General features: G+C 38.3%; 2 protein-coding genes across 5 annotated transcripts; both read right to left on the bottom strand.

Moving 5' to 3' along the window:
- Window positions 1–235: 235 nt before the first annotated feature.
- On the bottom strand, window positions 236–21,170 carry slc27a4 (solute carrier family 27 member 4). Of its 4 annotated transcripts, XM_067483410.1 has the most exons (15): window positions 21,124–21,170; window positions 17,819–17,906; window positions 14,049–14,210; window positions 11,824–12,034; window positions 11,464–11,647; window positions 9,906–10,064; window positions 8,736–8,805; window positions 8,441–8,532; window positions 7,680–7,789; window positions 6,806–7,015; window positions 6,374–6,500; window positions 5,816–5,953; window positions 5,562–5,726; window positions 4,384–4,530; window positions 236–3,626 (listed from the first exon to the last, which is right to left on the bottom strand). In XM_067483410.1, exons 2-15 carry the CDS (start codon window positions 17,830–17,832, stop codon window positions 3,469–3,471), a joined length of 1,947 nt encoding a protein of 648 aa, XP_067339511.1. In that variant the 5' UTR covers window positions 17,833–17,906; window positions 21,124–21,170; the 3' UTR covers window positions 236–3,468. The 4 variants fall into 4 exon arrangements, with proteins under 4 accessions (XP_067339511.1, XP_067339512.1, XP_067339513.1 ...); XM_067483411.1 differs by lacking the exons at window positions 17,819–17,906; window positions 21,124–21,170 and adding an exon at window positions 15,418–15,853; XM_067483412.1 differs by lacking the exons at window positions 17,819–17,906; window positions 21,124–21,170 and adding an exon at window positions 15,236–15,385.
- On the bottom strand, window positions 17,424–22,925 carry swi5 (SWI5 homologous recombination repair protein). Its single transcript, XM_067483418.1, has 5 exons — window positions 22,673–22,925; window positions 22,036–22,084; window positions 21,852–21,955; window positions 21,124–21,218; window positions 17,424–17,906 (listed from the first exon to the last, which is right to left on the bottom strand). The coding sequence occupies exons 1-5, from the start codon at window positions 22,768–22,770 to the stop codon at window positions 17,842–17,844; spliced, it is 411 nt and encodes a 136-aa protein (XP_067339519.1). The 5' UTR covers window positions 22,771–22,925; the 3' UTR covers window positions 17,424–17,841.
- Window positions 22,926–25,801: the final 2,876 nt, after the last annotated feature.

The following is a 25,801-nucleotide window of genomic DNA, read 5'->3' as shown; positions in this document are numbered from 1 at the left end:
AATGTATGAGGGTCTTGTTTTACAATCTGTCAACTCATGTCACAATATGCACTGTAGACGTTGGAAACAGTACTTGGTCCGCCACATATATATTATGCAAGTTTTCATTTCCATCTACAGTAGTTGTAGGTATTATGTCCTTTCATTAGTCATTAAACATAACTCAATGTCATTTCTCTGACTCTTAAAACCTCAAAACACCTTGTCCTACAGAACTATCACATGTACTAACAGCTTGTTTTGAAAACAGGATTTATTAACCAGGAAACAGAAAATTGCCTCCTGGTAATCATTTACAACCAATTTAATCAAGACATTAACATTAGATACATGTCTGGTTCCCAGTGCTGAAAATGGAAAACAAAAAAAACAAAACCCTTTATAACTATCATTTTGATTGTCTTCCATTCACGTATGGATTCCATTTTTATGCTGCAAATCACCATCAAGGGTAAATATCCACACAAAGAAAACAAAAGCAAACACATTTAGCAGTGAAACATTCAAAGTAGAATTAAGTTTTTCAAAAATAATAACTTAAACTCATTAAAAGAAACAAATACATGAACATGAAAACATCTTAGTCAGAGTGCTTTGCTTTGAGACTGTTTAGTCACGCGCCCCCTATCGATCAGGGTTGATACATGCAACCCTCTGTCAGAAGCATCATAACAGCCAATCTGTGTTCCCTTAGGTACATATATTCACACTTTACACCATCACCATCATTATTATCATCATTGGTTACTCATTTGCTTTTGAGACATTCATAAGAACATATCGCACTCATCATTAAACAATATAGACTCTTTGAACTAGGATCACATAGGACGCGGGGATGAATCTCAACATTTTTTTCAAACGCCATTGTCGGACTTTTTCCAGAAGCAGGGAAATGATAGGTGAGAGCAACCCTGACCGTTACCGTCAGCAGACGTCATGAGTCAAGGTCAACTGTCAGCCAGTGCAAAGTACAAAGAAAAGCTATTAACATATTTTGAGATTCAGTCAGTACAAAACAAAGCAGCCTAAGTGTTGTTACAATTAAACTCATGGAAAAATCAAGTCTTCTGCATTACAACCACCCCTCAGACAGCCTGCCTGGTTGTACTGTAAAAGATGTGTGATGTGGTTATTTGCAACGGTAAGTTACAGGGTTATGGCAGACTACACACAGTACACACTGACAAAAGATACAAACAACAGTTGTGTGTACCTGGGACTTCATGTTACTTGACCTCCTGAACAATCTTATAGGTTGATACTAAATCCCTCCAACAAATACAACACGAACTCCAACTAGGAAATATCTGAAATGTACTCACTATTTTCTTTTACCACTTTCTGATTCAATGTACATGAAGATAAATCACACCTGGCGGATAATGAAGCTCAGTACAGAGACAGCAAGGATCTAAATGAGGTGCCTGCTCAAATGGATGGCGAGCCATGGTAAGAAAGAGAAGGAGAAAAGATGGTAGATTTTGCTTATTTGAAAGGAACAGGGTAGTTGGCATAAAGACAATAAAGGATTAAAATATTGTAATGGAAGAAAAGGAAACATGGTTGTATGGCGTCTATAAGAAAAACCAACAAACACAAACAAAAAATTAAAAAGGGTTGGGAAAAGGGTTGCAAATGCTATAACAGCAGCCTTGCATCATCTGGACTCTTGCCCATTACAACAGAAACAAAAACTAAACACACTATAAGTTTGTTTTATAGATTTTCAAAATCTATACTCCTAAGATTTAGGCCAGCTCTGTGAGGCTATAAGACAAATGACATCACAGCAGACAACAGCTCAGATGAGATGAGTAAAGGTAAAGAAACCACATTTGATGCTATGTGTGGGCCAGGGCCTGTGAATCTGAGGGGTGAACTCAGTAAGGCACAGTGCTCTGCTTGTGGTTGATACTCATTCATGCTACTACAAGTTCAGATGACACCTACTGCGAACCATAGACATCAATAACAAAGCGCATTTTCTCTTTTACTGTTCTATATTAATGCATTACTTCCATGGAAATTCTCCTTCTTCCCGTCTTTGATTCTTTGGATCGTTTGGCTCTCCTGAATCGGGCAGAGCATCCCTCTTTAGTCACAGAATATTGTTCAGGTCCTCGGGAGTCAGGCGATTTGGTGCTTGTTTTTCTTCAGTCAGGTCCTCTTCATACATGTTAGAAGAATATACACACATCCTACAATAGGCAAAATCTACCTTTCACGACACAACCTGCACAGTACAGCCATGGAACCACGCTGTGGTGTCAGCTCAGTAAGTGAACAGTTCTGTATGTGGAAATAGCCCAGTGTACTTAACCCAAAGATGAATGGCTCAGAAAAATTCCGTTTGTAATCCAGCAGCTAAAACCACTCTGCAGCTTCCTTTTCCGAAGACTCCATGAGCTAATGAAGCAGAGATCTGAGCACCCATAAACCAAAAATCTGATTCATTTGAACTCAAACCAGAAACATTTTACAAAATAAATTACAAAAAAAAAAAAACTTTCATATTTTCTTAAATATGTAAACAAACAACTTAAATATATTTGGTGTGACGCAGACATATTTAAAAACAAAGCTTTTTTTTGCTTCAAATATCAGCCCGTGTGGTGAAGCTGTTTAGTGAACTACGAACACTGGAGTCCTATTGCACTTTACTAAATCTTTCAGCTTCAACAACTGGTCCAAACAACCTCAGTGTCCTATTCTCAGCGCAAGCTCTGCAGAGCAGGGGTGGAAATGAGAGCGGTGGAGACCTGAGAGCTTTGTAAAATTAACCGCAGACAGAGGAAAGCCATCACACAGGTTTGTCACTACTGGCTAACTGTGCAGGTGAAGTCGAGTCCAGTCTTTCACAAAACAATCTTGCTAACATTATGACTAACAGAGAGACAGTGTCTAGGTCCTCATAGGTCCCTCCACTGTGCCACACAATGAATGTACTGAATACATGTTCCTTTTTATCATCCATCATGTTTGCGGTTATGTGTAGTTTCAAGTTTTTGCATTCTGGATGCCAGGCAGCCTGTAGCCACCCCCAGCAAAACATCTGGTCTGATGAACCATTATGGACAGGTGGGGGTTGTTTGCTGTGTGTACTGAAATTGTGTAGCAGTAAAAGGTGATTTCAAGTTTCCAAATAGACCTGGTAATTGGGTTTGTGCCTCTCTCTGTGTATGCTGAGGTAGCGAGAGGGTATTTTAAAAGAGATGGATACAATGGTGTGTGTGTAATGTCCAGGAGCCTGGTCTTAGGGATCAGAGAGCAATATGGATTTGGAGTACATTCCTATGTGTGTGTGTTTCCGTGTGATTGTAAATGTGTTTATGGCTATTACCTTATACTGTATGTGTTTTTGTATGTAAATGGGGGCAAGTTCCTGTATTCCATCCTAATAACACAAAATTATCTTCTTTTCTCTGTGTGTGTCTATGTGTACAAGTGTAGTGATCAGCCTGGGCATCACAATTTGTGTTTCCCTGACAATATGGAGTGGTACAGCTCCTCATTCAGCTGTACATAGCGCCCTCTACTGGAATCCATGAAGTACAGTCTGTCTGACACCGCGCTGGGGTCGAAGCCCTCCCGGCGCAAGTCTGTCTTCTGAAATTTAAATGTTCCTGAGAAAGAAGGACACAAAGAATCTTACAGTGCTTGTTAGCTTTTCCAGAATTAATGTCTTGACTCTCTTACTGCTTTGGGAAGACATCACATTAAAATGTTACTTGCCATGCAGTGAAGTTCTAATTACAATCTATGATGTTTAACTTAAGTTACGCTTATACTTAAAAAAACTGATTTGATTTCTGAAAATGTTTACAATAAATCTAATTGGAACAAAACTATTCAGAAAATGAAAAAATTCAACTAATATGTGTTATATGAAGCAAAATGTAAAATGAAAACACATTGTACATCTGTTCTATATATTGAACAGTTTTGTATAATGTGATAAATTATTGATGCCATGAGTTGAGAAAAAGTTTTAAAATCCCATTGAAACATGTTTTAGGACATACAAATATTCTGCCTGGAATAATAAACTTTTTCCACAGTTTTTTTTGTTTGTTTTCTTAAAATTACACTTACACTCACAATTACTTATTTTTATAATGTTAACTACTACAAAAATGTTTGGAGTTCACTGCAAAGTTCATTCCAAGTGTAAGTGCACTGGAGGTTTCTAGTTTCTAGTTTTTGGACGGTGTCTTGTTTCCTAATATACTGTTTATTTGGCATGCCTTTAAATGAAATTTAAGGTGAGAATAGAATTTCTCTTAAGCAGGTGACTATTTCCTCATGTGAAAGTCTGCATATGTGATATTTTTGAATAGAGTTGATTAGCCGTTCTTGTATTTTACACAAAGAGCAACTTACCTGTCTTGTTGACCTCCGGAAGAAAGCGGAGGAAAACGGGTCTGGCATATGGAGGGAGAGCCTTCTCCATGTCCTTCACAAATTTCTCCAAGTCAGTAGAGTGAGACGCATCAGCAATGGCTGCCATTCCAGCTTTTCCTTCGGCTCCTATGCACACAGAAACAGGCAAGTCAGGTGTTTAATTCTACACACAGATGCTTTGTGCAATAAGGCCACGATGTACTGAACACTGCTTTTGTCATTACACAGTGGGTCCTAATTTTGTGGTGGTATAACAAACAGCAAAAGCAGTGTGTTTACTACTTTGGTACCAAGTGCAGAGCACACTCTACACATGGGGGAGGAAAATTGCAAATAAGTGGGAGGTTCATTTAAATGACTGCAGAAGAGCACAAGTTGATGATCTGTGTGCCACTGTTCTGATGTGACTTTGCCAATTTAGCAAGAAGGGCAAATAATGGACTGAATAATGCAAAAAACAAATAAAACTTAAAAAAAAGTTTGTGTTTAAAGTAGGAACATTGGTCAATCGGTCCACATTTATCTATAAGTAACGAGTAATTCTTGCATTCTGCAGGTGCTCTACAGTTCCTCCTTCCTTTCATTTAAGCAGGACACGCATGCTGATACGCCCGCTCTCGCTGATTTGGGAAACACTGCAATAGGTTACATGCCTGTCTGCTGTGTTTACTTTTACCAAACGTGCAAATGACAACGGGCTGTTACAGAATAACCCCAAACAATACTATACACATCGGTATCCTGACTGATGCAGACTTATGCAGATAAATAACAACATCACCATTTTTTAACGTGATTTCTATCCTCACTGAACAAAGTAAAAAACAACACCATACTACATCAATTCTGGCTGCAGATTTGAGGTCCATCCACACAACAATATGGTTTCCTGGAAAAGGCCATGATTGGCACAGTCATTGAATGGCGATGAGATCAGAGCTGTGACTGGCTACAACTTAATTTATTCAAATTACATTATTTTAAACTTAATCTAGTTACGACAACTGTAAAGTGTTGTCTGTAACTTGTCTTTTGTGTCAGTCTGCAGAGTCTCAACAACAGCTCAGCTCTATATATGTTGATATGTCAAATATGTGTTGGCTTGTATGGGTAGTTAAATAACTCGAAACCAAAACCTGTATGTTAGAGAGTGTTACCTGGTACTTCCACTCCATACACAACAACATCTTTCATGTGTAGCAGCCTGCTGAGAGTTCCCTCCACCTCTGTTGTTGAAACGTTCTCTCCTTTCCAGCGGAAAGTGTCTCCTGTTCGGTCCTTGAAGTACATATGACCATATTCATCCATAATCAACACATCACCTGGTGAGAAAGAGGTGAAAAATCACATTCATTTCACTCAACCAGCAGCAAATGAGGTGAAAAATTCAGTCTGCGCATGAGTAACTAACCAGAGAGATAAGCGCTGTCTCCCTTCTTGAAAACACTATGAGCAATCTTTTTGTTGGTTGCTGATTGGTTGACATAGCCATCAAACCTTCGTAGAGGGTCATTCTGAATGATCCTGCCTACTAGCTGGCCAGGCTCCCCTAAAGAGAAAGAGAGACAAGTGTAGAACACAAGAAGGTTTATGAATGTGATTTTAGCATTCTTGTGAATTCAAGTTATCATTTGCACAAAACAATGTAGATTTATTGTGCTCCATCAGTAGTTTCAGAAGAGTCTGCGTGTGTCTTGTAAAGTGCAGAAAACACATTGCTGTGCTATGATGATATTAACATTTCCACAAAAACAACTGGAGCATGCGTAGATTAGATGTAGATGACTTTCTGCTAGGTGTAAAAGCTGTATGTACACAAATAATAAATCTTCAGTCCTTACAAAACCCAACAGGGCGATTTCCTTTCAGAGAATATTCTTCAGTTATAAGGATGCAGATCCAGTGTGCTGATTGTATGTGCTCCTGAGGTACTTTGTATTTGTGGATACGTGATTGTACATGAACATACCAGGTTTACAGGGAATGCAGACGCCATCAGGTCCTCTAATGAGGTCCATTGTCTCTTCATCAACTCTCACCAGTCTGATGGGGTAGATGAAGGGTAGAATCTGACTATTGAAGCCACATGCTCCAACCTACAGTGCAGACAAAAACCATAAAGTTTGCAATATGAATAAGATGAAGGGTTACACCAAAACTGGAGTACTGTGTGTTGTTGTGTATGGAGTTAAGAGTTTAGTTGCCAAAACAACCAATTTTTATAATAACAACTCTTGAGGAGGTTTTTAAGGCAGTAATATAGAGAAAGTATTTGGGACCATTGTTAAGATATCCTAGACTTGAATGGATGGGGCTAGCTCTATTTCTCCTTTTTCCTCAAAAAACACGATAAAGTTTGGCCAGCGCACAATCATCATCTAGTTGCAGGATACATTCCCACCTTGTTATCAAAGTTGCCAAGGCTGCAGTTGCATTCTGTAGCACCGTAGAACTCTGCAATCTGTGGGATGTTGAAGCGGTTCATAAACTCCTCCCATATGGACTGACGCAGGCCGTTGCCCAGTGCCATGCGCACCTTATGTTGCTGCTCTGTGTCACGAACTGGCTGGTTCAGCAAGTACCGACAAATCTCACCAATGTACTGCACAATCTGGAAGACGGCAGTGAGAAAGAAGTGGCTAAGTGCTGACAATAAACAGAGAACAACAGACTAATTACTCATTCAACACAAAGCCTCACAATGTTGAGAATGGAATTAACAGCACTTAAAGGACAAGGCCAGTCATTTTCTAATTTAATAGAATTTTCAACAATCCTCATACAGAGACCAAAACCAACAATGAATTGTCTCTACTCACACTTAATGTCCCTCAGTCTGAATCCTTATTCCTCTCTGCCATTGATACCCATTTTTGTTTGAATATTAAATAAAAGAACAAAGTGAGATACACACTCCACTTGGTGACTAATTTCTTCATTATGAAAGATGTGAGCCAAATATTGTCTTTAACGTTATCCTAAAGGGTCCAAACAGCCACATGTTTCTACGGGATCTAAAGGAGGCAAAAATCCATTGTGGTTGAGCAAGATCTCCACTTTGTTTTACTTTGAGATCTCAAGCAGACCGTTTGTGGAGACAATTAACTGTTGGTCTTAGTCTCTATACAAGAAAATACTATTAATATAAATAAAAACTGGCCTTAACCTTGAACAAGGAAAAACATTAACACCAGAATGAAAGTGACAAGAAAAATGCAGTGTGCTACGCATTAACTACATCTGTGGCAGTAGATTGTAATCTGAATAAGGCTTACGGTGCATTCATATTTGACACAGTCTTCCCAGAAACGTGAGGCAGAGAACTTCTTTCGGATGACTACAGTCATACCATGTATTATACTCTGGCCCACTCCCACAATGTTTCCTGTGAATAAAAATATATGGGGCATGAGGATTACATTGTATGTCTTTGTGTTCACAACACACAACTTTCCTTTAAAATACATCTAAACTAATAATAAACAGCACATATACTTTAACAGTCTTTGTCTCTGACATTATGTGCATCTCAGGGACAAAAAAAAAAAACACTTCTTTTTTTTAACAGAGTAATTTTTTGCCCACCAAGTTAAAACAGACTAAGATGACAAACTATTTTAGTTACAAACTTTTCTTTTGGCAGACTTTAGAACCTACATCAAATTATGAAATAACAGAAAATCTATTTATTAAAAAAAGGAGGTGGGGAATTGCTAATTGCTATGCTTTTGGGGCATAATAAAACCAGCATTCTTTCATTCTTGGTTTTCCCTGTTCGAACAATTTGTTTGGACAGATCTCAACCCAGCATTCAGAATTTGCGTGGACGTTAGGAATTTTCTTCAGTCTGGTCACAAACAACTTCAGCTGTGGTTAATTTGCTAGCATTTTGCCAGAGAATCAATCAAGAACTCAGGCTTTAGGTGATGTATTTAGATTTGTTTTCCCCAAAACTTCCCTTTTATGAGCAAACAAATTAAACAGGTCTGAAAATGCTCTTACTCTCAACTTTATTTACACACACTTATGTTTTTACCTGCTGAGTGGTAGAGTGGAAGGCAATCATACAACACATCATCTGATGTCATCCTAAAACCATAATATACCAAAGCTGCCATACGGTAGTACCTGAAAACGAAGGTGGGGTGAGGTAAGGGAGGAGAAAAAAAAAGCAATATTAAAAGTAAATTCAAACTCAAAACAATTTTATTAATTTCTTTGTGTGTGTGTAGTACAACAGTTTTTGTACTACACATCAAAGCGACACGTATCAATAAAGAGAGCAGCTGGGATTCCTGTGTGTGTTAGTTTGCTGCATGGCTCCTTCCTACCTGCTGTGCACAACAATAGCAGCTTTAGGCATTCCAGTGGTTCCTGATGTGTAGATGTAGAACAGGCGATCTGAAAAAGATAACAGAGGAAGTAAGGGATAACATACCTTTAAGCAAAAAGAGAAGTACTATGACTAGTTCTAGCACGCACTTAAGCACATTAAAAGTAATCCTCTGTTATGTTTAAATTTGCAGTTTCAATTACTCTGTTAAAAAAAAAGAAGTGTTTTTCAATGCTCACTTTTGTTCAGGAGGGTTACATTATTGGCTTAATTACAACCCTATTCAGTTTTGATTGCAAGCTCATTTTGACATTACAGTACTAGGGATGGAGGAAAAATAAAGAATACAGCTTTAAAGACTGTGACCATTAAGTGCATTTCCATTTTTTTCTCTGGAATATAGTACATTGTGTAATTAAAATAGTCTAGCGGTAACAATTCTCTGTAGCTGCAAATGAGATATTCCTGGCATCACAATGTGTCACTTGTGTTTGGACTTCACTTTCACAGTTAATTGATTTTATCTGTAATAAACAACCAGTTCTAAACAAAAAAAAATACACTTTGTAGCTCTGATATGCAACTAGAGAACCAGATGGTGGTTTTATGCTATCTTAATTTGACTCAATTGTTGGCAAATGTCGTGTTGATGTAAAAAGTTGATAAAGCAGTTCACTCAATGCAGTACCTATTTACATTTGCATAACACAATTGAATGTACATGCACACACACACACAATTCTGAACTTTGAATAGGACCTGACATAATGTATTTAATCCTGACACATTTCACTTTACGTAGAGAAGGCTTTTGTGTCTTACTTGCACACACTGTTTACCGTAAAACTCTTTCTATTCAGAGATGATTTTTATGAAATTTAAATTCATAATAACTTCTTGACTTTACATTATGGTTAAGTGATGTGATTTCATCATCATGGCAATCATTGCCATGCCATGTTATTCACCAATTGTCACCATTTTGATGGGAAATCTTGTTTTCTATGTTGAGAAAAAAACAACAACACAGAAATATATGACCTAAAAGTACTTCCAAATACCACCTAAATAGCCTAATTAGTTAAGCTACCTTTAACTAGTTACTCCTGCAGGTACTCCTCTGAGTCTGGTTAGTTAGTCAGAGATGTGATGGGGACAATGTTATCACCTGTGAAGCAGCGTTGTGGATGTATTGGTAGGTGAGATGGGGCACTATCCAGCAGGGGCTCTAGGCGTTCTGTTCCCTGTGGGACTCGTTTGGGGTCCCAGTCTCCAGAGCAGAACATCTGCACAGCTTTCACCATTGAACTGTGGACCTCGGATACAGCTAAGAGAAGAAGAGAACAGTATTCCAATCACCAAATGCATGAATAAAACAGCAAGGAACAAATGGTGTCAGGACAGGCAACATGGGTCATTGTCAGTTACTGTAAAATAACTTGTGGTGAAAGGTGGGAAAATGAGAGAGAAAGTACAGCCTATAGTTTTCACATTTTCCTCTGAAAAGTGTCTTACTTTAACAACCCAATGTCATACTGGCTCTGTTCTAATACTACTGACTTGACTTTGTCCTGCTCAGCAGCAAAGAGGGTGCACTTAGAATTACTTAAAGGCATAAAGTGTATGACAGGTCCAGGGTCTAATACGAAGCCTGTTCTATCAATCCCAGGATGAACAGCTCAACACTAATTCACTCTTTATAGCTGTGGCAATCAGGGTTTCTCAAATTTGGCAGGGACCCAACAGAGGGGTCATGAGGAGGTTGAAACAGATCCTTAATTATGTTTGAACATTCTGCTGAGTTGATGCAATTTCATATTACTATTGCCTCCAAAGTCCAAGTAATATCAGGCATGTTAACAATACACTGCAGGGCAGTAGATTAGACATTATGAAAGGTGAATAGATCAACTGGCTCCTTCGTATGCTACATTTACATTACAGGCCTTAACACGCACTTTGGATGTTTTTGTCATTTATGATCTTTTTATGTTGATGGTTTATTTATGTTTGGAACAAAGAAATGCATCCAGTTTTGGTGTAAATCATGTCCCCTTAATAAATCCATGGCGTGAACAAAGTTGCAGTCCTAAACAGCTTTGCATGCACAAATTTAACTATAATGTGACCCGCCTGTGTATAGCAACATCATAAATGCTATCATATCTGCAACTGTCAAATCCCTATCAAAATGTCATAAGAAAGTGTCTGAGATCTGGTTAGAAAAAAAAATCTGATTTAGTCCACACCTCCGTATAAACAAAGAAACAAAAAAATCAGATCTGAGTCATTTAAGGGGCAAAAACAGTTCACGTCATTTCAGCCTGTAATGCAAGCGCAGCTAAAAAAATAAAAACACTTTGAACACTGTAGATTGATATTGGAGACATTTCTCTCAATCCCTCTTCATTACTTCTTCCCTTCTATCAGCTATCTATCATTTAAACTCCATTGACTGATAGTAAAGAAACACCTCATCCAAACCCATCTATCTTTAAGGGCTGCTGTTGTTTTCTCTCTGCACCACTTACCTCTCTTATCACAATGAAAGCAAAACACTCATCAGCATAAGCTGTAATATATTGTCTGTAGAGCCATATGAGATAAATGCCAGAGTTTTAGCCATGCACTTGAGTATATTGCTGCAAAATCAGTCACACATCTTTTAGATGCTTTTCTAATCTCCAACTATAACCATCCCTTTACCCCATTCTGTCTGCTCTTACCATCAGTCAGCTCTGAGCCAAACACCACAGCCTTGGCATTGGAAATGTTGACACAGTGAACCAAGGCCTCTAGTCTCAAGTTGAAGTTAATGAGAGCAGCCTCTACACCAATCTTGGCCATGCCCAGCCAAAGGCCCACGTATTCTGACCTGTTCTCCATGAAAAGGGCCACCACATCGCCCTCCTGGAAAAAAAAAAAAAAAAGGGGCATTGAAAAAGTGAATCTTATAAACTGATTCGCTTGTATTTCTGTTTACAGTTTAGATCCAGATTCCTCCAGGATTTAAACCACAGTGTGGAAAATTTTGCTGCTGATTTTTCCACCCCCTTATTCTTTATTACATATTTTGTAGACCTCACCTTGAAACCCCGTTCCAGCAGAAAGTTAGCCACTCTGTTGGAGTACTCATCTAACTGTCGGAAGGTCCATCTCTCCCCAGTTCCCTCGAATATCAGTGCTGTTTTGTCCCCATGGCGGCGCACTGTTTCAGCAAAAATCTTGGGAATAGTGTTTTTTTCGCTGAGGTGGCGTCTAACGTTCCACTTCACCTGCAATAATACACTTGCCGCACTAAAGAAGAACAAGGTAAAATCAATGTTAAAAGTGAAAGCCAGCAAACTAATATAATTCACTTAAAAGATAATTGTACTTTATTTAGATTGTACTGTGATTAAATATTTTAACATGGTAAGAACAGATATAAACAGCTTACCATTTTACAAAGAACACAAGGGTTTAGACTGACCTCCTATGTTTGAAATAGGCACATAATAAGGAGCAGATGAAAAACGGAGCCTATGCTGGGAAAACGGTAACACTAGCCAAGTAAGGGACAAAGTGTAAATGAATAATTACACCTAACTCACTAATTTACATTTGTGATAGGAAGGCTAGTTACAGTGGGCATTCTCCTGAGCAAACTATAATAACTGAAACATAAATATCAATATTGTTACATAATGGCTACACTCTGAACTTGATAATATCTGTATCGTTACACAAGGGATTTTTTTCATGTTGGTGCAGAGAGCCATTATTCATAATTTCTGTTGGTTCAGATATTTTATTTGCAAACCTGGTCACAACAACACTGTTAGAGGCTCTTCCCATTTCTGCAAAGGACCTACATAATATCTGTTATAAGTAATTCATTAGTTTTTTTTAAAGCTACTTTTAAATCTTTAATCTTTTACATGGAATCTTTGCCATATTTTTTCTGTCTTAAGCGGCCACCTGTATTAATGTTCAGGAGTTTTATGTAGAGAAAAAACAACATATTTGCAAAAGTATTACAATTTCTAGCAAACACAAATATTTAAAATTACAGACATTCATAGAGACATAAGTGGGTATAGTGGAGGGGGTTTGCTGAAGATGTGAAGCACAGTGTAAATACCTGAGCCTCGTCACAGCACATTACACAAAAAGAATTTATGAGTCACTGAGGAAACTACGTGCTTTGACAGGGTCAGATAAAGTCCATTTTTTCACCTTCAGGTTTCAGGCATTGCTAATACATAGCCTTAAACGAAATCAATTTATAACTTGAGGTACTTTTTGTACTACAATATCATGTGACAATACAGCTTATTGTCTTTAAAATATATTCCACAAATTGTGATCTTTATCTCTCTAACCAATAGTAGGGCAGACATTAGTTTTATATAACAGGGTCAGAGAAGAGCTTTAATGACTGCAAAGCTTTGTCTGCTGCTTTCTCATGGAGAGGTGATCTTTTACAATTTCCTGTTTTAGTGCGCAGTGGATATTGAGGGAAAAAGGAACCACAAATCAATTACCATGGCAACATCCAAATGTAAATATTGGTTCTAGGTAATAAAATGTACCATTTTCTCCTCCCACATCTTTTATATTGTGCTTTGTCTACAATACTACCTGCCTACCTGCTAGGTCACTGTAATACATTTTGAACATGCATAATTACGAGGCATTATTGCAAACAACTGAATGATGTTTCTCCAAAGTCTAATGAAACTTAAAGACGAGAAAGGCTACTTATTAAGATGAAACTTGCAATGTAAGTCAGTCAATGTTTAATAATTAACATTACTGTGTATCATTGTGATAATTTCATAACATATCATTCTGTTGAGCTGTGATAAATGATCCTTTTGATTTAGAGGCTCGGACGATTTAAACAATGTCTTGACCAATTTCAACTGTCCCTGTTATTTTTTTTCTTATGTTTTGGATGTAAAACATCTGTCAGCACCTACAGTGTTTCCATGAGGCTGACTATAATGACTCTTGAGCAGTATAGTGATATAATAACACTGCTGTAGCTCTTATCCTGTTCATACAATCTGTATATGAACACTTAAATTATAACAAAAAGTTCTCATTTTACCCTTGTAGACATTGCTACTATTTTTAGATGGTTCTATATTCTGGCTAATGCCTGCTCTGACAGCAAACAATGCAAGACAAACAATACATGACACACTTGTTTTAAAACAGCAAATGGAAAAAACAATTAAACATTAACTAAGAGCCGCAAGAAATTTAAAATATTCAAATTGAGCCACATGTCTAGGCTTTATTAACACAAAATGTTGGTGCTTACTGTAAGTCTCGGCCAACTGTTTTGGCAAAAATTCGCAGGAAGTGCCATCCCCCACTTCCCAGGTAAAAGATGATGATGGCTGGGAGCACCTGGTGCCAAGGCAAACCCACCAGCAGCCTCAACACAAACAGCAGGCACGTGCAGCACGCTAGACGCATCATCCTAAAAGAATGCACACACATATCAATAAATGCAGATTCAATGGTCTACAGTAGGCTGTAGATGATAGTTTACCAATCACAAACATTTTAAACCAAACATCAGTTCAGAAAGAGAAAGGTTATATGTGATTTAAATAAGCAAAAGAGATCTTGACTCAGTGTCCCCCCAAGTGGTATTCAAGTCAGCCGCTTTAGAATGTTATCTGCTTTAATTTTGTTTACACCTCATATGCACTTTTTAATCCACTAATGAAAAAACTGAAAAATGCTAAGGGTACAGAGGACAGCGTGTGTTGACATTGGTGCTCAGTGCCACCTGATAGCTAGGGAGATAATCCCAAACCACTAAAAGATAGGTTTACATGACTGTTTATTATCTATTTATTAGCCTAAATTAAAAAAAAAAGACACACACCACGACCGTTATCTATGTTAATTATTACTGAACAACCACTTTTTAGGAATTGTAATACGTTTTGAGCAGTATAGCCTATTTTATAAATCCAAGATGCTGACGAAATATTTATTGCTCTTGCTGCTTTGTCATATGTCATGTCAAAACACGATGAAAATACTCTACTATGACTATTCGAATGATCGACAAGATAGGATATGCTAAATAGCAAGGACAGGAAAGCATCGGGGGACAGCTGCCACTTCACAGTAAAAATGAAAAGCTTTGTCGCTCGCCGCTGCCCACACCCGGAAACTTAAAGGCGCGTAGCATCATATTGCGGTAGTGGATGGGGAAGTCTTAGAGAGGATCAACCCACTGGTGGTTACACCTAGCATGCCATGTGCGCGTTTGCACAGGGCCCTTAATAGTACAATATTTATCGAGCTAACCTTAAGTAGAGTATCACTGTAACAGACGCGCACTGGAGGCAGGGTGCGCAGCTAATTGCGCGCATCGGTTAGCTATGAAGCGGACCGACAGCGGGACAGCATCAACGACACAGGATGAGGAGGCATGCGAAATATGTTGACCGTGTTCACGTAAATTACCATTCATGGGCCGAGAGGTACCTGATGCTAATGTGTCACTGCCACCGCTCGTCCCTTCAGTGGGCTGATCTCTCACAAGGTTGTCAGAGGACAAGAGCCCCTTTCTCCTAGCAAATAATCAGACCCTTCCGTGAAGTAGAACATTTCAGAGGTGTTCAGTTGGCTTGGGCTGTGGCTGGGAAGACCAGTTTTTCACTACATACCTTGCACCTTGTTCTCACAGTCAAAGCATGTAGGTGCGCAGAAATCTCAGACGTGAACCTCGTTGAGCGCGATTCCTCCTTGATCGGCTTATAAGCTCCCTTGGTTGCCCGCTCTGCTCACCGCCGATCGGTTGGTTTGACAGAAGCTCACAGAAACGCACAGATACGCGCACCGGGATCTCCCGCTGTTGTTAATGCCACAACGGGCTGCGGCGCTTCTCCTCAGATGCGTCTGGAGTCAGATTCGTCTGCCTGCGCACGTCGACTTTGACCCTGCGAGCATCATCCATCCATCCATTGATTGTCACAATCGCGAAGATGATTTATGAGTTCATTGTTGCCGACAACCTCGCTAGAAAACGTAATTCAAATGACCTTATAATTTTCTTAGCTGCGCCCGCCCACTGCCGTCAGCGTCGCATCGGGGTATCAGAAATATGCGCTGACAGACGGATGCCTGGGCCAATAGAGGATGGCGATTGTTTTTTTAACATATCCCATCCGGCAGGGGCGGGGTTTGCGGCACTGGTGAAGAGGAAATGCGGTGAGGCCCGGCCTGCAAACAGACTGATATCAAGGCTAGCATAGAGGTAGTGACAAGGCCTTGATGCGGAACAGTGTGTGGCGTAAAACGAGCCCTTCCTCTGCCTCAAGTGTCCGCCTCAGTCACATTCATTACTCCGCGCTGAGCCACAGAGGGAGTTCAAATAAGCATTTGTCAAAAGAAGGGAGCCGAGGAATAAGGAAGGCCAGATGATCCTGTCCCAGGATCTACAATACGAATCTTTTAGCCATCAGCATGCGGTTTTTCATCGCAACATCCGCTGATTGCATGATGTAGGTTTACCCTTTGTGTGAAGACTGGCTATTCAAATGTCTTTGCACTAACAGTTTTGGCAACACATGAATGTGGGAATAAAATAGCTGTAACTAACATAATTACCCAGACAGACATAAAAGACTATTTTAGGGTGCCAAATATCCAAACCTTTTAAAAACGTTTGCTCCAACCTCAGGCAAATCTGTACAAAGGAGAAACGTTTTGTCACACAGAGACTAACATTTTACGCAGTGATCATTGCAGCAATGTGACATGGAAAACACTGCACAGTCATAAGGGACAACTGTAACAAAGTACACCTGATCAAATGAGGCTGCTTTCTCAGTGTTCCAAAGATCAAAGTAATGGAATCACAGTACATTCTTTCAAAGACATAACCTATTTTCAAATAGCCAATTATCTAAAAGTCAAAGATTAATCAAAGAAGTATTTCATTTTACACTACAACCCTGTGAGCACCTTGACCTAAATCTAGAATTGAGTTTACTAGTACAGTAATGACCCCAGTATATAAGATGGTAAATGAGAGATAAGCAATGTAAAAATAAGGCTGAAGTGCACACACACCTTTTACCTAACACTCTCAGCTGTACATTAGGGAACAGATGCCCATTAACAGGGTGATGTGCCATTGCAAGAAGATACATTATCAGTGGATCCTAGAGAGATAAAGACACACCCAGTATTGGGTCAATGCCACAAGTCTGTGCTTTCCGTTTAGTACATACACTGAACATCTGGACAAACTCGACTGGGACAATTTCAAATAAAGGAAGTAGGAAGCCAACCAATTTCCTTGTGGCCAGATTTTAGATGACCCCGTGGAAACTACATGAGTCTGATTGTTGCCTAATATTAAATGGATGACATTAACATGAACGTCGAGGAAATGTTACCACACTAAAACCATTTGTTGGGTTGGGTTTGACAGACAGAGCTGTTATTAGAGTCTGTCAAAATAACCTGAATGCAACTTTAACAGCTTAAGATACAGTAAGATAAATAAGGTTTGCAGTGCAAAAGGAATAAAAAAAACATCAGTACTTATACCTCCTGTTTTAGTTTATCTCAGCTGCTTCATTCTCCAATTCATTCCCAGTAAATGGAAACTGCACATGACGGTGCTCTATTAGATGACACTGTCAGTGTTCATAGAATATTATACTCAAAGTGTAACCATTTTATTTAACACTTTAAATTCCAGCATTCTATCATTTTTTTAAATATTAAACTCAGACAAATTACAGACATCCATGCAGCCATCATGCATATGCTTATCCAAACATACAGTATTTTAGACTAGTTCAAACGTCAGAAAAAAAAAACAAATACTTTCGAAGTTGTTTCTTAATAGCAATTTATATTGCACGGCCAAACTACAAATATGCTGGAGAAAAATTAGTAGTTTAAATCTCTGCTTTCTCATCTTATCATGCTCAATGCCTTTAAGAGATATTAAAATAGAATCATCAGAAAAAAGTGCCAGATCAACAAAGTTGCTCCAATCAGATCGTTTGTCCACCTCCATCTTCCAATCGAAAAGTATGTTTTTTTCCTCACCCTTGTATTTTCATTCTTTTCTTTCAGTCATCCAGTTCCAGACCAAAGTGGGTGTAGAGATCCTGCGTGGTCGTCCCCCTCAAAGCCGCTGCAAGACACAGCAAAGCAGAGGTTAGGCCCCTTTAGCAGATTACAGAGACAATTTCCTCTACTCCTCTTTTCAAATAATGCTCACAGCACTGAACAAACCAAGATCACAACGCCAGACAAACTTGAGCCAATTTAAACACCAGGACTGTATCATTCATACATCTTTGATACAGTTGCTTAAAATACTGTTGAAAAATAAAACACAGTTCCTATGTCAGTCCATCTGGTACATTTTAATGCAGCTTAAAAACAAATAACATCTACTTTGCTTTCACTTCCGTACAGACCATTATTTACTTATTCTTTACAAACCACACTAGGCAGACCTCTGTCTCTTTTGTATTATGCAGAACCAACCTTTACTGACCCGTGCTGGGCTGAGACTGACACAAAGACCAGATGGCTTGTTCTTTTTCTTCCTATATAAATACGCACATTTAATCATAAATAGGACAATGTTAATGATGCTTGACCATTACTAAGTAGGGAAAATATTAAAACCTGTCATTTTAATCAGAAAATAGCAGGCATCAATCCATTAGAGAAGTTGCCCCTGTGGAACAGCACTTACAACTTTGCCAGGTTGTAGTGAAAGATCTTGAATGAAAGATTCATACTTATTCCATAGTCCTTCATTGACATTTTATAAGGTTTCAGTTTTAAAAGTACTATACCTCTATTGTAATTTCAGACAAACTAATTATTATGGCATATTTCTTTCTAAACTTAACAGGTAATTATAAACAGTGAAATGTGCCACGAAGAATGATCAATAATCAAAATATGTTTTATATTATATAAGCTGGCAGGCAGACAGATATAAACACACCTTGTGTTGGGAAAAAAACTCATATTTGATACACATAAATAGATTGAACATTGCAAAAAACATGTACAGTATGGGCAAAAGAAGAATGCTTCTTGCAAGATGTGACAATGATTTAATCCTAACCCACAGACACACAAAGGGACACTTGTCTTTAAAGGCTATTGCAGGGCATCTCCTCTTGTCTCCTCTCTCATTCTACAGCCTGCCCACCCACTGCCTCCCTCTCAGAATAACAGCATACAGCACAGCAATAATTCAGTGTTTAAGTGTAGACTCTTTGTGTGTGCTTGAGGGTGCAGGGGCGAGAGCGGGGAAGGGGAGGCTTATACTTGTGCATTTGACAATGTATGTATAAGTGCATGGGTGTGCTTGCATGATAGACAGAGATCACAATTATGTGTGTATGAGAGTGTTGTTGAAGACTGCTATTGTGTTAAAGGGGAAGCTGCATCTCCATTCATTAAGACGTCATTATCATCCTGACTCTCCACTGTACTGGAAAAATTAGGTTACAAGAGAAATGGGAAGTAACTGACTTAAAGGTATTTGAAGAACGTAAAGCTACCTCTGCTGTTCCAAAAACTAGCTGAAAGCAGGAATGAAAAAAACAAATCATACAAATCTTGCAAAATACACAGAAATACATATAATTTTATATAGAACTACCAGACTAAATTAGGGGATATCCAGATATTATTTAACAGCACCCACAAGCGCACAAATAAAAGTAGGTAAAAGGTAATGTTTGTTATGACACATACACAAACCATACTGTGACTTGGCTGTGAGTCACCAAAACTTTGCTAACAGTGTGAAAGGTGTGAACTTCTCTTCACTTCCTCAACCTCATGCAGTTGCACCACATGGACATTGTAGCCTGTTTCCACATACTTGAGTGCCCCTTAGAGATTTTTATCACTGTTGGAGACATAAAGACAGTACTAATCTGCAGTATTAAAACAATTACGCTTACAAGTTGTAGGGACGTGGTTAAATATAACTACTTTTCAATCTTTCCGAGAAATGGTTTCATATCCTTTAACTGTTGTTTTAGGTCTATTTTATCTGTAACTTTAGTTAGGTGATCAATAACAGTAACACCAAAATTATTTCAGTATTACAGTTTTCACTGCAGTATTTGTCTAATGGGATTGTATGGTTGATAGAGTTTAAAATCTCAACCACTGTAAACTTTAAAGACATCCCCAATGTGCTTCTATTGAATGTTTTCTAGGCAGTCCAATACAAACATAATACATGTTATGGGATTAAATAATTTCTAAAGTTAATGAAAGATTTGCCCTGACTTTAGATTCACAGTTGCTGTCAGAGAATGACACACCCATTTATGTAGTCCTTTGGTGGATAGCTCTTAAACAACTATCATCTATATAGTATTAGAATTAAAGTCAGATTTTTTAAAATAGATAATGGTTTATTAAGTTATATTTAATAAACCTATGGTTTGCAGTCTGTAATACTGTATCTTAATGAACATACCCAGCAAAATAACATAGGCTATTAGTGAGAAGAATTCATCCATCTATTTTCTTTAGCCACTTAACCACTTACATGGAGAAAAACCTACACAAGCACGGGAAACCAATTCCACACGCATTGGCCGCAGCTGGCAGATTGATTTGAACTGGGGAACTTACGGATATGAGGCAGCAGGCCTGCCCTCTTTACCACTGTGCTGCCCCTGACAACAATGGTGGATGTAAATCAGATTTTATTGTTGTTAATAAAATGGTCTATATTTAAATCAAATAATTTTATTATGTAAATAGTTATTAATAGCACCTTAACTAGGTCAGACCCCCCCACCTTTCCACTCATCCCAACTGGTCAAGGCAGATGGCCGTTCACCCTAAGCCTGGTTCTGCTGGAGATCTTTCCTCTCTCCTGTTGCCTAGTGCTTGCTAAAGGGGATTGGTTGGGTTTTATCTACATACTTGTATAGTCTGGACTTTAATATGTAAAGGGCCTTGAGATGGCTTTGTTGTGAATTTGCACTATATAAATAAAGTGGAAATGAACCGTAGCCGGCACTTTATCTGTCATGTAGTGTATAACCATTTATTTTGTGTAGTGCTGTATTGCTGCGAATGTAATAATGTGCAGTTACTGCTATATTTTTAGAAGTACTGCCTAGAATTTATTATTGAACACATTTCTAAAACATTTAGTCAAATACATTTCTGGTGCATATTTCAGAAAATAGAGGCCTTTGCCAATAGATTTGTCTGTAAGTGTATTGTGTCTGACATACAATGTTCTATTTTAAAATCAAAAATGTCAAAACTTGCCCTGCCATTGTAAGTTTTGCACTGATACAAAGTAGTGAATAGGAAAGCTATCCTGTCTGTACGAGTACTTCTCTTACCAATACGTCCCAGGAGTGACTGTCCAATGTCTTTGATGTCATTATATTCATGCAGCATATTAATATGATGATCCAGCTCCTCTACTCTGTATCCCCTGGAGAAACACACATAAAACTGGTCTTACACAAATGCAGATCTGTTTAAAGGCTTTTACACAGACACACTAGCAAACACAGGAAAATAAGATTAATACTGACAAAATTTAGTGCTGTAAAATAAGATGGTGATATTTGACCTAAAGGACACCTGCACTGATTTTAAACTTTCTTCCTTTGTTTCTAGTTTGGGTAGTACATGTACCGTCTGACTTCCCTATATCAAAATCTCTTTCTGATTCCATCTTTAAAAAAAAGGCCTCCAGATTAAATCACTTGAAGGCAACCTTCATATTGTTGGTCACATTATGTAGTTTGTAACCATAGTCAACCTGCTTTTCCGCAGCTCTTCTAGATAACATAATCTAAACTTCAAATAATGAAAAACTCCACCAGGTGATGCCATCTTGAAGAGTTTCTCAGCTAGAAGCAGAGAATTATTTTAATATAGGGAAGTCTTAAAAGCATTAATGTACATCTACATTCTAAACTAAAGCCAGAGAAACCAAGGTGAAAATTAGTAAAGTCACCCTTTCACAGTTAAAGCTACATGTTTAACTTGGACAAATACTGCTCAAAAAGGACCTCAAAAATAGAAATAAAACAAGACAAACACACACAGCTGTACTCACTCATCCTCCAGTTGTGCTATCTCTGTGTGCAGCTCCTCTTTTCTCCTCTGTAGCTCTGCCACCTCCTCTGCAGGACTAACTTTATTGCGCTCAGTTACTTGAAGCTGTGAGGTGCAAAACAGGCAGCCATGACACTGGAATGCACACTATGCAAGTATATGTTTCAGAGGGACTGTGTACTCACAGGTGACTTGAAGTTGGAGCGCACTTTCATAAACTTTGAAAATGGAGTTCTAGGGAAAAGGAGGAGGAATCTATTAGTAGGAAAAGAAATGCTCTGGTGTACCTGTTGTAAATGAAACGCTAAATAGATTGTTCCAGATAGATTCATGTTCCAACAAAGATTAGATAGTTGCTAATTTTATCTTCAACAGAATTAACAGTAACAAGTCACGCAATCTACTAAAATAACAGGAACTAAATAACTAGCAAACATGACATTTATTAATGCATTTTCCACATAAAGACCTGCCATAAAAAAGTGCAGCATTGATGTTAGAAGTATTTGAGATTTTACCTTTTTCAATGGTGTTTCTAAAAAAATTGGGCAAAAAGCATATTTCTAACTCTCAGCACCTTTTTGATAATCTACAACACATCATCTCTAAGTTTCCTTAAACAATAACTCACAGAGACAACTGGGAAGTTGAGCTTCCCTATTTCAAACATATTTTCGTTAAAAATAACCAGTAATTCATTACATTTACCTTATCCGTTGTGTGCTGAGATTTACTGTAACGTTAGCTATGTATCTATCATAGCTAGCTTTAGCTCACCTATGGCTATAACGTTAGTTAGCTAAGCTAACTCAGTCGTTGTACCTGTTCACAGCTTCTTTCTTAGAGTCCTTTCCCTCCGGCGTCGAAATCGAACAGTTGTTTGTACTGCAATGGATTTCTTTAGGCGGCTGTGTGTTCATATTGCATTAAATGTTACGAAGGTCTCCGTGTTTACTCTTAGTTTTGTAAAGTAAAAAATGGAGTTTGTAGTTCGCGGCTCACGGTAAACAGACTCACGCAAACACTCAATTGGTTCCTGAAAACGAGAGGCGGAACTTCCGGTGACATAGCGAGGAAACGTTCGGAAAAAAGTGTAAACTATGTTACTCCTGAAAGTATTTAACGCTGTCACCATAAGCAGCCTTAAATTGTATTTTCAGATGTAAATGTGAAATTGTATTGTATGTATTTTGTGTTATAATTATGCCATAAGTAGGGCATCTGTCAGCTACTGTCATCATACATCATGAATTGGTCCCATTTTGTGAATAGGACCTATCCAGGGATAAGATGGATTTTGGGAATAAGTCTATTTGAGAAAAAAGTAATTACATTAATAAAAGAAAACGTGTAGAATTTACCATCATCGTATCCAAGTCTTTACAGTGCGAAACTACAAAATTCAGAAAATAGACTATTCAGAAGACACATTTTCATATTCAATTAAATAATTTGTTTTGTTTATATTCAAAAAAATATATTGAACAGAACGATCACTTGATTATTAAAACAGGGTGAAAATCCACTCATCAGTCTCCATATGCTGTCAGTGGGAGTAGTCGGGTGGCTTATGTTTGATTGAAATGGAAAGGCCATGCCTCCTTGAATTTTTCACCACCAGATGGTGACAAAATACAATTTAATGTGACTCCTTTAACTCTCTTCATCACGTCTCTCCCTGGACTCCCTCTCACAACATTTACATCCAGACTCTCTCTCTTTCACTGTCTCTGTCTGATACAACCCACATGCTTGTTGAGTGAGAAGAAAATTGCATAATCAGGGAGTGGTGTTTTGACATGTATTCATGCTCTTCTAAACTAAGGCTACTTTGGGCTGCTCGCCAACCAAGCGGCGTCTCAGACTGATTCAAAGCCACTAGCGTTCAAAATCTATATCAGGGGTGTTAGATTAGAAAAGCGAAAGGTCATGTTCAATCCACAAAATCACACACACTTCTCGACCACTTACTGGGCCCAGAGTCTTGCCAGGACAGTGGAATGGGCAATGAACAAAGGAAGATGAAAAAAGCAACAACGACAAAAAAAAAAAAATAACTGAACTGAAGAATAACTGGGAAAGAGAAACAGGTTTCTGAGACATAAAAGGAGGGTGAGACAGAAAAAGAAAGGCAGACAAAAAAGGTATTTAGGGACGAAGATGTTGGGCGTGGAGGACATAAAATCGTGTCCATTTTGCCTTATGTCGGATTCATTGCTTATTTATCAGTTGTTATACAGAGACAGAGAGGGTGAGGAATGAAAAATTCAGACAGGAGGCACGGCCTTTCCTCTTTTTAGAAATCGTTGGTTTACACACACTAGAGGTAATGACTCCTGCAAACTCTCAAGTCTTTGTGAGACAGAAAGGGAGAGATTTGTGACGGGTGGTTATTTCTCCCCATCTCTCTCAACAAGTGTTTGTTTATTCTTCTATAACATTTTCTGAATTACTGCTAAAAATGTCATTATTTTTTGAATTAAGGACAGAGTTGCATTGTGTTTATAATAATTTCCCCAGTGATTCCAGGGATGTTTTTTTACTGTCACAGCAAATTGTATAACATCTGGTTCTATTGTTAATGTGAGCAATGGCAGTGTTTGGCTGTGAGGTTGGCTGTATTTGTGACTTTGTGGGTCTAAAGAAAGTGCTCCATCATTCCCTAAGTAGAAGTAGTCAAGTCAACTGTCAAGTGTTTGTTGGTTGCTGTATAACTTGTTACCTGTAGCTATGCTCATTTTCACAGCAGACTAATGTTGTATAGATGATAAATCATAAAGAGCATAAAAATCAAGGAAACAAGTCAACATTTATGCCATATTTGTATTTTACTTAAAATATGACTAAATGTTATTTCCAGCTTTTTGTGGACATGCCTATCTTTAATCGGCCTATGGTTCAGGCTTGCTTGTGGCAAGCCTAAGTCACTTTTCATTGTTTTTGAACAAATTTGAAAAAGCACGTGAACAAACACCTTTCTAGTTTAATTATACAGCCACACAGCAAAACATTTTTCCCTGGAAAAACTGCCTATTTATTTTTTACTGTTGGCAATCTAAAAAAAAGTTTTATATTAGGTTTATATAATTAAGCAGAAAGAATAAAGATCTCAAGACGGAGGAAGTGTGAGACGAGATGGAAAAGTGAGTGTAAGGGAAATCCAGCAGGAGAAGAACAATGAGTGGAAATGAAAATGAGAGGGACAGAAGGATTCAGCAGGTCAATAAGGGGAACGAAGGAGAAGAGGTAGAAAGCTTAGGTTTTTAAGGTTAGTTGGAAAGCCTTCTATCTATCATGTTAATAATTCATGGAATCTCAGCTGCTCCTCTGTACTGCATCTAAATTCTTCTGCAGGTGACTTAGGTCCAGGAACCATAAAATAGGGACAACAAAAAACATGTAATACTATAGAGTAAGGGAGGGACAAAGGATAGTAGATGATGAAGAGAAGGCAAAAAGAAATGCAGTAGACAGATGGAGGGAGAGTGAACACAGTGCTGCAGGACGAGGTGGATGATTCAAAACATGTCATGAAACATCGATACCACTCTCAAGGCACTGCTACAAGCTCTTCTTACACTGGAGGTGATTATGCCTCTAAATAATTCATCTAGCCCACACAAGCGTTTATTCACATAAATATGGTACCAACGCTTATGCAAACAAATACAAGGGTGAATGCAGAATTACACAAACACAAAATACATACCTAGTTCTTCAAGTATACTCCAGCATACTCAGTGTGGCACAAGTGCAAGCAGTGAATGGGTTACACAGGTCATTAGAAATAACTGTTAATATTGCATGGAAACAACATGGAGAAAGCTGTCAAACGTAATCATTAGCTTTTATATTTAGCTCTGAGACTGGTAGGTTGCCTGGGTAAATGAGTCTTTGATATAAAACAACTGATATATTGTTAGAGTATTTACAGTATGAGGCAGATTTGTG

Source organism: Channa argus, chromosome 18 (genome assembly GCF_033026475.1).
Source record: "Channa argus isolate prfri chromosome 18, Channa argus male v1.0, whole genome shotgun sequence".
Taxonomy (NCBI): Eukaryota; Metazoa; Chordata; class Actinopteri; order Anabantiformes; family Channidae; genus Channa; species Channa argus.
This window is presented reverse-complemented; position numbering and strand designations above follow the sequence as displayed.